General features: G+C 38.1%; 3 protein-coding genes across 11 annotated transcripts in view; 1 reads left to right on the forward strand and 2 right to left on the reverse strand.

Annotated features, from left to right (window-relative positions):
* macrod1 (mono-ADP ribosylhydrolase 1) overlaps nt 1–12,873 on the reverse strand; it is a 115,225-nt gene that overhangs the window by 58,503 nt on the left and 43,849 nt on the right. The window lies entirely within an intron of this gene.
* Nucleotides 1–12,873, reverse strand: part of LOC127412695 (uncharacterized) — a 25,027-nt gene continuing 12,154 nt past the window's right edge. The window contains exons 1-2 of one of the 2 annotated variants that reach the window (XM_051649275.1): nt 3,750–4,527; nt 1–1,053 (exon numbers count right to left, since the gene is read on the reverse strand). In XM_051649275.1, coding sequence (XP_051505235.1) covers nt 415–1,053; nt 3,750–3,752 — 642 coding nt within the window. In that variant the 5' untranslated portion in view covers nt 3,753–4,527 and the 3' untranslated portion in view covers nt 1–414. Of the gene's footprint in view, nt 1,054–3,749; nt 4,528–12,873 lie in introns of those variants that run through there. The other variant, XM_051649274.1, reaches the window with a different exon arrangement.
* flrt1b (fibronectin leucine rich transmembrane protein 1b) overlaps nt 2,540–12,873 on the forward strand; it is a 29,003-nt gene continuing 18,669 nt past the window's right edge. Inside the window, exon 1 of the mRNA XM_051649265.1 lies at nt 2,540–3,023. The gene's annotated coding sequence lies outside the window, so the exon portion shown is untranslated. The remainder of the gene's footprint in view (nt 3,024–12,873) is intronic.

Here is a 12,873-nt window from a genome sequence, read left to right on the forward strand (position 1 = left end):
ACCCTTTACACACTGCTGGGAGGAATTGAAAAAACTATTATAAAAAGGTTTTCATGAACCAATAATGTGTCCTTGAATTTCAGATATGTTCCACTCCATGAGTTTGACACGATGTGAATCATACAATCACACAAATACTTCAGTTGTCCTTCTTACAGGATGTTTATTTTCCATTCAAACATTCTACATTACAGTACTCCAATTGCTTGTTGAACAATCATGCTTGTCACTGTAGTGGCCACAGTAAAGTACTGTAAGTCACCAACACAAATTCACCAAAATGGAATTTGCAGAAAACAAAGAAGGCTAAGAAAACAAGGAAATAAACATGGAGCATTTTCACCTAGGTAAGAGGGTTAGAGTACGCTACAGTACTGTAATATCAATAACACTTCATTCTGGGTCAGCATCCTGTCACCGACCAGGGTCAGGCCAGAGATTTTCATCAACATTACTGACTATGTTTTCCCTAGCCAAACAGCGGGGGAAAAATGCCCTTGAATGCCTGAGACATCCCTGACAGGACTCCACAGCAATGTCCCCACAAGCTTCCTCCATGGCTTGGAGAAGGTTGTTCTGTACATAGGGATTTCTGTCATAGACCTTCCACCGCCATGCTGAGAAGAACTCCTCTATTGAACTGAGGAAAGGGGAGTATGGTGTAAGGAACACATTTGTGAATCTTGGATCATTCATGAACCAGTTCCGGACCAGAACAGAATGGTGGAAATGTACGTTGTCCCAAACAACAACATAACAAGGCTGCAATTCTCTCTGGACATGTTGGAAAAGAGCTTTCCATAGGCCATCCAGAAAAGTCAGAAGACGTTGAGTGTTATATGGGCCAAGAGTAGCATGGTGGTGAAGGAGTCCATGGTTGCTGATGGCTGCACAAAGTGTAACATTACCCTCATGCTGGCCAGAGACGTCCACGAGAGTACGTTGGCCAATAATGTTGCACCCTCTTTGTCTTCGCTTTGTGAGGTTGAATCCTGCCTCATCCACAAAGATGAACTCATGCAAGGTGTCACTGGCATCAAGCTTGAGTATTGTCTGTATGAGATTTGATTACATTACATTTCAATACAGCCAATCCAATATTGTTACAATAAGCCAAGAAAACTATATCACAACATGTAAGTTATCTGTAGCCTACACAGTACAATAGTTGATATTTACACACAAATTATGGAATAAATGTAAACACATGCCTGGTCATATTGGAAACACAGCTCTTTCACTCTCTCTGAGTTCCTGTCAAATGGAACCCGGTACCATTTTTGAAAGTGCGTGAAACTTTTGAAAACTTGCATTACCATCAGTGGCACAAGTTTCATGTGAACACTTGGAAGGACAAATCAAACCTGTTTGCCAGTGAGAGAGAGAGAACACGCGCGCTCAATTGCGTTACTATGTTCATGTTCTATGTTCACTATGTACCCTGTTCATACAACACCACGTCATTACAATTTAAGGCAGATGTATTTCAATTCCTCTGTCAAGCAAATACTTTCTATGTTGCTTTTAAATGCTTTGGCAATACAAAATGTACTTTTGTCATGCCAATAAAGCAACTTGAATTGAATTGAATTGAATTCATAATGTTCATAATGTCTTGTTAAATGCTTATTTTATTTTATATTGTATAGTGTATATTTTTATTCATTACCTGGCACCTTATTTTAATTCTATTTTTATTGTTATTTGTTACTGTTTTATTATTATTATTTGTCTTGTCACTATCTGTTTTGTGTATTAATGCTTTGGCAATATTGTATGTAAACACAATCATGCTAATAAAGTACTTTAAATTGAAATTGAGAGTGAGAGAGAGAGAGAGAGAGAGAGAGGGAGAGATAGAGAGTGTGTGAGAGAGAGAGAGAGAGAGTGAGAGTGAGAGGGAGAGATAGAGAGAGAGAGGGAGAGATAGAGAGTGTGTGAGAGAGAGGGAGAGTGAGAGGGAGAGAGAGAGAGTGAGAGGGAGAGGGAGAGAGATAGTGAGAGTGAGAGGGAGAGAGATAGAGAGAGACATAGTGAGAGTGAGAGAGAGAGAGTGAGAGTGAGAGGGAGAGAGATAGTGAGAGTGAGAGGGAGAGAGATAGAGAGAGTCAGAGTGAGAGAGATAGAGAGTGAGTGTGAGAGGGAGAGAGAGAGAGAGAGAGTGAGAGTGAGAGGGAGAGAGATAGAGAGAGAGATAGTGAGAGTGAGAGAGAGAGAGAGTGAGAGTGAGAGGGAGAGAGATAGTGAGAGTGAGAGGGAGAGGGAGAGAGGGAGAGAGATAGTGAGAGGGAGAGAGATAGAGAGATAGTGAGAGTGAGAGAGAGAGAGAGTGAGAGTGAGAGGGAGAGAGATAGTGAGAGTGAGAGGGAGAGAGATAGAGAGAGTCAGAGTGAGAGAGATAGAGAGTGAGTGTGAGAGAGAGAGTGAGAGTGAGAGAGAGTGAGAGGGAGAGAGATAGTGAGAGAGGGAGAGAGATAGAGAGAGAGATAGTGAGAGTGAGAGAGATAGAGAGTGAGTGAGTGAGAGAGAGAGAGAGAGAGAGAGAGAAAAAGAGTGAGAGTGAGAGAGATAGATAGTGAGTGAGAGAGAGAGATAGTGAGAGTGAGAGAGTGAGAGGGAGAGAGATAGAGAGTGAGTGAGGGAGAGAGAGAGATAGTGAGAGTGAGAGATAGTGAGAGTGAGAGAGATAGAGAGTGAGTGAGGGAGAGAGAGAGAGAGAGAGAGAGATAGTGAGAGAGTGAGAGGGAGAGAGATAGAGAGTGAGTGAGGGAGAGGGAGAGAGATAGAGAGTGAGTGAGGGAGAGAGAGAGAGAGATAGTGAGAGGGAGAGAGTGAGAGGGAGAGAGATAGAGAGTGAGTGAGAGAGAGAGATAGCGAGACAGAGAGTCTGAGCGCGCGCGACGGTCACAGCGAGACGGACTGACTGAAGACTGAAGCGGCTCAATACAGATTCAAAACCATTAGAAAAAGCGATTTATAAAAACAAACATTCCTCACGAAAGATGTCGTTTCCCCACACTGAGGTATGTTGCTCTAAACAGTTTTTCATATACCACCAGTCAGCCTGTGAGACGGCTGAGGGACGTTTATTTTTTGGTCTGCCGCCGCCAACTCTTACTTTAACTGAAATTATGTATACTGATAATGTATTTAATGCGCATTAAGAGAATACTGGGGTATTTTAACTACATGCGTAGTCTTGTAATTTGCCTTTAATTTATTTGCTCTTAAGCGCCTATTTAATCAGTCTGAGACAGCAGCCACATACAATTTAAATCCGCTGTGAATTAAGCATTTACAGTCATTTCTTTTAATGAGATGTTATTATAAGCGAGTATACTGTGTATTCTACCAAAATGAGCTTGTTCGCTTCATGCTGGCTATTTAAATAATATAATCTGGAGAAGGTTTGCATTTGTTTTTGTACTTTGAAACCTGGTGCAGAGATGTGACTGGAGTTCAGCTCTATAATGCATGTGTTTTTTGCGACCGTATTCCCACCAACTCTCTAATATCAGGAATAAAGAGGATAAATAAAGGGATGCTGTAGTACAGCTGCCTAGAGCATCTACAGTAGGCATTTAAATCCTTGGATATTAAAAGTCAGTTTTATGTCACAGATTATGGACATTGTCCTAGACTGTAATGTGATTTCAACTGAGAAGCACCATTCAACATGTAGATTTATAGGGGTTGTAAAGGAGAACAGGATGCTTGAGGTCTTAGATATATTGTTCTTTTTTACTTACCATTCTATTTATTGAATTTTTATTACGTTTGAAGGCTATATCCCGTTGTTTGTAATAATGTTCTTCCTTTTTATAACTAGTCCGTCCAGTTTTGAACAAGAAGAGACAACATCTGTGTAAAGAAAACAAGAAAAAAAAGAAAAAAAAGGGGAGTTGCAGTGTTGGGTTGCAGCTTATTTATGAAAGCCAAAAGCACTCCACTGTAAACCTTTAGGGAAATAATTTCTTAAGGTGTACTAAGTGTAGCGCAAGAGAGAGAGAGTGTGTGTGTGTGTGTGCGTTAACATGGTGGTAACCTCTCTATATTTTATCACGTTTCCTTATTTCTCATCTTTTTTCCTGCCATGTTGGTGACAGCCAGGAAACAGTGGGGGTTTTGTAGAGTCGCTAGCATGAACCCATAGTCAACGGCAACACAGTGGGGCCAGTATGTAACAAACACACTTTACAATGCATGAAACAAGTACAGCAAGGCCTGCATCATGCATGCATACACACGCCCCCTCTAAACACAGTTTGGAATCACACCAGAGTACCACCACTCGCTGCACTGTTTTCTTGAATTATGCATTATATAATATACACTACTGGTCATGATCTTAAAAATCTTTTGATCTGAAGGCGTATGCTTAATGTTTGAAATTAGTTTTGTAGACAAAAATATAATTGTGCCAACATATTGTTTTTATTTCATTATAAAACTAAAATGTAATTTAAAAAAATTTACGTTTTTGAAATTGATGACTTGGACCAAATAATAAAGAAAAGCAGCCAATAAGTGCCCAACATAGATGGGAACTCCTTCAATACTGTTTAAAAAGCATCCCAGGGTGATACCTCAAGAAGTTGGTTGAGAAAAGGTCAAGAGTACATGTCTGCAAATTCTAGGCAAAGGGTGACTACATTGAAGATGCTAAAATACAACACAGTTTTGATTTATTTTGGATTTTGTTTAGTCACAACATAATTCACATAGTTCCATTTATGTTATTCCATAGTTTTGATGACTTTACTATTATTCTAAAATGTGAAGAAAAAAAAATTATAATTATAATAAAGAATGAGTAAGTGTTTCAAAACTTTTGACCGGTAGTGTATATGTTCTATACATCAATTGACCAAACTTTTAACAAATGAAAATCTCTAAGGGGTCCTGGGTAGCTCAATGGTAAAATACGCTGGCTCCCACCCCTGGAGCTTGCAAGCTCGCTAGTTTGAATCCCAGGGCGTGCTGAGTGACTCCAGCTAGGTCTCCTAAGCAACAAAATTGGCCCGGTTGCTAGGGAGGGTAGAGTCACATGGGGTAAACTCCTCATGGTCGCTATAATGTGGTTTGTTCTCGGTGGGGCACATGGTGAGTTGAGCGTGGTTGCCACGGTGGATGGCGTGAAGCCTCCACACGCGCTATGTCTCTGTGGCAACGCGCTCATCAAGCCATGTGATAAGATGCGCGGGTTGACGGTCTCAGATGCAGAGGCAACTGGGATTCATCCTCCACCACCCGGACTGAGGTGAATCACTACGTGACCACGAGGACTTAAAAAGCACATTGGGAATTGGGCATTCCAAATTGGGAGAAAAGGGGAAACCCCCCCCCCCCCCCCCAAAAAAAAAAAAAGAAAGAAAATCTCTTCATTTTAGGCATACACAAGTGAAACACAATCTGCAGTCATACACTACATCAACTACATGTTGAGTGAAACAGTTGGGATTAGCACAGTACTTCAGATCCAGCTGCTCTCACACACAACAGATTACACAGACTCAGAGTACATCAACTCTAACACAGATTAACATGGTGGTCAAAATGCAGATGAGGGATGAGAGACAGGAGTGTAACAGTAACACAATTCGGTAAAAGAAAATATATAAGAGATTCAATCTGGTTGTGAGCAACTTTTGCAAAGAGTAAATATCCACGTTTTGTTGCAATTTGCCACTTCTTAGTTAAACATACATATAAAACGTAAACAACTGACAAATACATTGCATATAAGAGTAAAACAAACATAAAGGCATAGACTCTTAATTTTATAAAATCCAAATGGAGATTTTGGATATAGAAATTATATTTGAGGCTCTTTGTTTTTGTTATAACATATGTATTAAGATTTTCAAGCTTCAAGAATACACTTTTTTGTCAGACCTGTAGGCAGTAGCTCTTGCTGTTTTGTAATTCACAGTAAGAGTGGCATTTGTGTCAATGGGGTCATTCTGCAGTGGGCTTTATGATACAAATACAGCAGTACAGATTACAATACAGACAAACCAGGGCTACTTTACAACTGACTTCTGTTCTTCTTCTTCTTCTTCTTCTTCTTTCGGCTGTTCTTGTTTGGGGTCGCCACAGCGGACCATCCATGATCTGCATATTTGACTTGGCACAGGTTTTACGCCGGATGTCCTTTCTGACGCAACCCCCAGTGGCTGGGGGACTCTCACTCACACTTATGGGGCAGTTTTAGAGTCTGCAGTTTACTTAACTGACTGCTGTTCTAAATTTCTTTATTAAAGCTGTCGATTTAACTTGTTAATTCAGTGCGATTAATTACATACACAATAACGTGTAAACATATATACAAATGAATTATGCCTGATAGGGCTGTTGAGGTGGCAATTTTTTTACCGCCACGGTTGTTAAGGGCCAATCACCGCTGGTTAACGGTGCTGAACAGTGGTTTAGGGCCCTATGAAATCCCTTTTATTTTTTTCCAAATTCCGGATTTTAAAATTTAGTTATCATTGAAAAAACTGTCTAATCAAATGAATTCATAGAATTTTAATCAAATTAAAACAGAACAGTTAGTTTTCAACATACCATTGCATTATTTTTATCAAACGAAGAGCTTCTATACTGATCCTGACAGCACAATTCAAAACCCGAAATTGAAGTTTGTTTTTTGTTTTGTTTTTTGGGGTCACATACAGTGCAGTACAGTAGAGGATCACAGTTTTAATGAAAGCATGGATGAAACTTTTGCTTGTGAGATACTGCTTAAATTTAATGTAATTATTAATTTTAAATTATTATTATCATCATTATAACTACTACTACTACATTGAATATTCAGTTTTACTATTCAGAAGTAATATGTTTCTGTTGCAGTTTTTCAATTTCATGCGTCAAGTTAAATGGAGCTTTTATTTTGATGGAAAACCAGATGTTTTTGACGACTTCATTTCTCACCACCGTAAAATCAGTTCACTGTATGGGCTAATGTGCTTATTAAACTGCAAAAGGCTATTATTGATTTAATTACATAAATCTATATAGTCTGCATGTGCTGCACTTCACAGTGAATAAAGTGTTCTGCGTCATTAATACACACACAGGGCACACGTGATGTTAATGATGCGGTTAGTGTGTAAGCAGTGGCTTCTCACATTCACTTTCTGTTGAAGCTCATGCAGACCGTATATTTGTTTCATTAAATCTCAGCCTTTTGTGGTTTAACCATCACACTAGGTCATATCACGATTTTAATTAGATTAATTGTCCATTCATACATTCATTTTATCCCCAATATATCAAATTCCGTGACATCCCGTGTTTTTTATTTAATTCCATTTTTATGACTGGATTCCGTGATTCTGTCCGGAAAGGGCCTTTGTGGTTGGGGGCGGGGGGCAAATTACGCCATTTTTGTGGATCAAATATTAAAAAGTGCTTAATTGAATATGAAAAATAAAAATACACAAAATTCCCAAAATGACATAAATAAAAAAAAAATTGCATTGTTTTAACATTTATGTCTGTTATTGCACCACACAGCCTTATCTTATATACGCCAGTGGCTGAATATATTCCAGGTGGCAGATTCTGTTAATATTGCTAAACTCCAATATTCAACACGTCTAAATATCACTAAACAGCTGGACAATTAATAAATAGTTCAGTCCTACCTTTGCTCAAAACTTTTCCATTGTCAGATACTTTTAATTTTTTTGACAGGACAATTGCAACATTGTCCAGTTTTTGAGAGGATCTCACTTGAGTTATGATGTTTCAAGCCACACTGAATACACGTGCAGAACATGGTGTTAATCTCGTCAACAAAACCTCTGAAAAAAATGTTTGAGGTGTTGTCTGATTCCCTTAACAAAGACGGCATCGTGAGGATAATTAAACAATTTTAATTCAAACGTTGATGAAAATATGACGAAAAATAAACAACACTGCAAGACATTACCAATGCACTGAAAATGTTTTAGAAGAAGAAAAACCTTGTTTAATAAAACCTTGTTTATTCAAAATGATCCAGTCATAGTATTGTGAGGATTTTCCCCATCTAAAATGCATGTCATGAGATGAAAGTGCTGATCCCAGGTAAACTTAAGCGCTTTTTTAATCACCTAGTTTTAAACGCATCAGTTATATATTAATCAGCTATATCAACAACATAATATAATGTTAGTACTTAAATCTGCAATTAAGCGAATGCACAACAGAGCTTGACTTCTAGATAAAGAACATTAATGGGAGCGAGCTCTTTCTTTCATGTTGTTTGTTGACATGTTATCACAAGTAAACTCTCCTGTGTAGTGTGTGCATCAACACAACCGAATACAAAACACTATGCTGAGTTGTAGGTGTGCGTTTGGCTTGAGTTGCATGCTAAATGCATAGCTCACATTGTTAATATGTCATTGCCATAACAACGCGCTATGTAGCACAAAATCAAGAAGTCTCTTAAAAACAGAAAATTAATGCGTCCCTAGGATGAAGAAACCACAACACAGATACTAAAGATCTAATACTTTACTAAACTCATTAAATTACATTATTTCAGGAATTTCGTTCAATTTTTCACATGGTCTTTTATGCAAGTTGATATATTTACGTCACATCCATAACCGCCGGTGGCACTCTGATACCGTGGTGGGGCAGTTGTAACAGTGATGCTAGCAGCCCTAATGCCCGAGCAATGCAAGCTTGAAATGACACATCAATGTATTGTGATTAATTAAATGAAATAATCGTCTCATGAAATTAATTCCATTAAAACTTTAAATTGATTGACAGCACTAGTCTGTACATATATCAGTGAAAGTAAACAAGGAACACAGTGCTAACAGTTACAAGCCAAACTAAATACATACAGCACATCTAAAAGACTATCAGACATCGTAGAAGGCATAGCGTACAAACAGATGTACATACGCACAAGCCACAAGCTTTTAAAATCTTACTTTTATTACAACCACAGTTTTATCAACTAATCTTTTGTTTAGTTTCTAAGGTATTGTTTTGTCCAAGCAACTTTAAACTGGTTTGTATGCATTAATTCATATAATAAACTTAGCACATAAAAATAGCTAGAAATACACTGTAGAGGGAGAGGTGAGACCTGCCAGTTACTTTTGACTGGTTTGTGGCTGGCAGATTGACAGGCTGAGCGTCAATGAGTGAATCATGATCTAGCTATCTATTGACAATTGTTGCTAAAGCACCATATGTTCTTTCTGATATTTGCTAGCAGAAAGGTTGTTTGTAGCACATAATAGCAAACATTACACACAAACCAATACCTCTTTGTCATACCCTCGCACACTATTCAAAACAGGAACAATCAAGCAGTCTTTCTGTATAGCATCAGACTGTCCATTCAATATGCAACTACGTCTGAAACAGCAATAATGAAGTGTTCGCTCATGTTTTCCAGACTGGCAGCTGTAATAATCTTACACTTGACTCCCTAGCATTACCAAACACTTGTAATCTGGAGCTGTTACCTCAGTGCTCTCAACAACATAGTTACAAAGTGTGCCTTGCAGTTTTTGAAAATGATTGCTGCTTGCAACGCATCTGACTCCATTGAATACCATCTCTGCTAATTTGGTTGCAAGAATTGTTCTGTTGTCAATAACCTTGTGACTTATACCTGTGGTATACACATGGCAAAACATTCCTCGTTTTAAATCCTCGTTCCCTTTTAATCATGGGCAGCATAGAAAAACGCAACAAACACATTGCACTACAGTAATAATTTCCATTTGATAATGCCACATTGCCCAATGGCAGAACTGAAGTTAATGTTAATGCAATATTAATTACCACAACCAAACCACTTTTGGAAAACCAAAAGAGAAGTGAACAATAGGTTTGGTACTGATGGAGTTTTCACACATCAATAATCAGACTATATATCGGGATTTTTTTTTTTTTTTCAGGTATAATTAGGGCTGCTCGTTGCACAATAGTCTTTGTCTTTTAAAACATATTTCTCAACACAACTTTGGTAAAGTGTGAGCTGCAGGGTTAATTAAAGTGGGTCACACACCGGACGCGTCTGGCAGACGACATGGAGCTTTCTAAAATTTGAAACAATTATTTTCTATGAAGGCACAAATGCACACACCACGGGCTCGCCGTCTCCGGAGGCTGTTAAAAATTCTGCAGAGCCATTTCCATTAAATTCGATCCAAATCATTATCAAAGATTTTTTACTTTAGCCATCGCTGGATGATATATTGTGTACAAGTATCTTTAATAGAGCATACACAATGTATGTCTTTTTGTGGTTTGAAAGCTTGAATGAAAACCTACTCAACGCTACATAGAGGGAAATTGCATAATAAACATCGCCGTTTCTACAGTAATCATTTAGTTTGTGCAGTTACACGATTTCATACACTAACCTGCAAACTCATCAACATCACTTTGTTCATTCTTGAAGAAGTACAAAAACCTTCGTAACTGTGGACTGTCTTCAGCTCGTAATGTGTGTGTGATATCTGTGCCTCGTCCATGCCACAAGGCCTGTGACTGGCTTCAGTAAGTGTTATGTCTCCCCCTTGTGGTCTCCCAAATCTATTACATCAGACTACACTGAATGGAATGCAACTGGCAGTGAATTGAAAGCACGCAAATTAGGCTTCTAATTTAATTGTCGTCGGCTGATGTTAATATATCGATGCCTCAAAAATGCATCGATAAAATAACCTGCCGATCAATAATTGATATATTGATATTTTATGACATCCCTACTGAACAATGTTATGACATTTTTTTCTTTAAAACCACTTAGGCCTACTCTTATAATACACTTAAACTGAATCATAAATGCTAAGTTTTGTTTGATTATGTATTACAGTAAGGAGAATGATGCTCAGCTTGAGAGAGAACTGGGCTCCTAGTAATGTGCTTTTTAAAGGCGGAAATGCAGTCAGACTCATCTTGCTCTCTGGAGAAGGAACAGCACTCACACAACAATGAGTGTTTTTGTCTTATCCTCTGCCAGGCCAGGGTTGTCATAGATACAGGACCTACGTCAGTGTCGTTCATTTATCAATGTGGCCGTTTTGGTCATTGACACAAAGTAATTTTTTATTTCGCTGGAATCAAACACTCTTCTGTTAGACACAGATCTGCGGCTTACCATTCAAGAAAAGACAGCGTTGTCTGAGAGAAAGTGTGATAGAGAAGATAGTGTCTGGTGCAGAGTATGTAGGTAAAAGCGGTCTCAAAGAGTTCTTGTATAGTAGGGGTGGGTAAAAAAAATTATATTCCGATGCATCGCGACCTCCATTCGATCTTGATATCGATTCTTAAATCCCAAGATCGATTTTTTTCTTTATGCGCAACCCTCTACTGCATTAAGAGGAAGTCACTCACATTTGCAACCAAATATCACGCTTAGCGAATAAAATTTAAATATTTAGCAACTAGCTGGTAAATGTTTCGATTTCACTCCCTAGTAATCGCTTAGTATAGTGGCGATGTATGTAGCAGCAAGATCCTTTCACTGCGTGTTGAGGGTTAAATTTTGGTTTGACTCATTCCAGTGAGTGTCTAAAGACAAGATCCATGCAAATAATAAATGCAATATAATATCATATTTATAGATTGCATACATGGATTTGTTCATTTTTATAAAGCTAAAATGTGACCAAAATGATGAAAAACTAATAAAATATTATTAGTGAAATTTATATTTTTGTGATGTACCTAGTTACAGTGGAAAGAAAAAGTATTTGAACCCTTTGTAATTACCTGCATTTATGTATTAATGTATTAGAGAGAGAGAGAGAGAGAGAGAGAGAGAGAGAGAGACATGCGGCTGCTGTTTGTGTGTGTGTCTCTGTGTTTAAGTTGATCTGAGTTCATTTATGTTATAAAAATTTACGTTGACTGTTCAGCCGGTTCCTGCCTCCTCCTTGCCCACCTTACCCCGTTACAATATTGAATCGAATCAAATCAAGAGCTTGTGAATAGGAATTGAATTGGGAAATCTGTATCAATACCAGCCCTATTGTATAACTCTAAAAATCAATAAAATTGAGGGCGATATGAACAAAGTGAATGTGGAATTATTGTTTAGGCTAAATGGACAAGGTCTGCAAGGAGCCCAAATAGTGAGAATAGCTTATTGTTATTATTTCCATGCAAAACCAGCAGCAAGTTCTGACTTCTCTTGTGTATTTGCTTTGATAATGCAAAGTTGTGCTAGCTAATTTTATCATGTCAGTTTCAGCCAAGAGGTTAATTATGTGAATCCAGACATACAAAATAACTTGCGTATTATGTAACAACCGACATAAAGCATGTCTATGGACTGCACTTTGGTTAAAAGTATGCAGATTTAAACCCTGCAGCCTTCACTGAAATTGCATAGTTTATCAAACCCCAACACATGCTTTTTAAATCGTTACAACTCATTTATAATTTACATGCAGAGTGACCCATTCAGGCAGTGACATCTTTTTATTTTTATGCTCTGTTACTTAAAGTGATATTGTGTACTGCGGGAAGAATGCACAAATGCATGCACACACTCACACAGTATGGTGCCTTGCAGTTTGCTTCTAAATGAGCTACAAAAAAAAAAAAAAAAGAATGCACAGGCCTCCCATTGGAAGTCAAACACTGTTCGGCATAGTAGATCGCTTCTGAACATGGTTTGTTTCACTCTCTGTTCTGTGACTGGGGTTTGTCGAACATATGGGCAACTTAGTTTGTTCACTGACCTAAATGCATGAATTGCCTTTCTATAAAAACTGACACTTTTTATTCAACCCACTATGGGGGCTGTTTATTATGACTTTTTTGCTCTTTCTTGTTAAGTGGAATGCTGATAAGAGAAATGTACCCACATTAAGTAAAACGCAACCTAATTATTTTTCT

This window comes from Myxocyprinus asiaticus, chromosome 22, assembly GCF_019703515.2.
Source record: "Myxocyprinus asiaticus isolate MX2 ecotype Aquarium Trade chromosome 22, UBuf_Myxa_2, whole genome shotgun sequence".
Lineage (NCBI taxonomy): Eukaryota > Metazoa > Chordata > Actinopteri > Cypriniformes > Catostomidae > Myxocyprinus > Myxocyprinus asiaticus.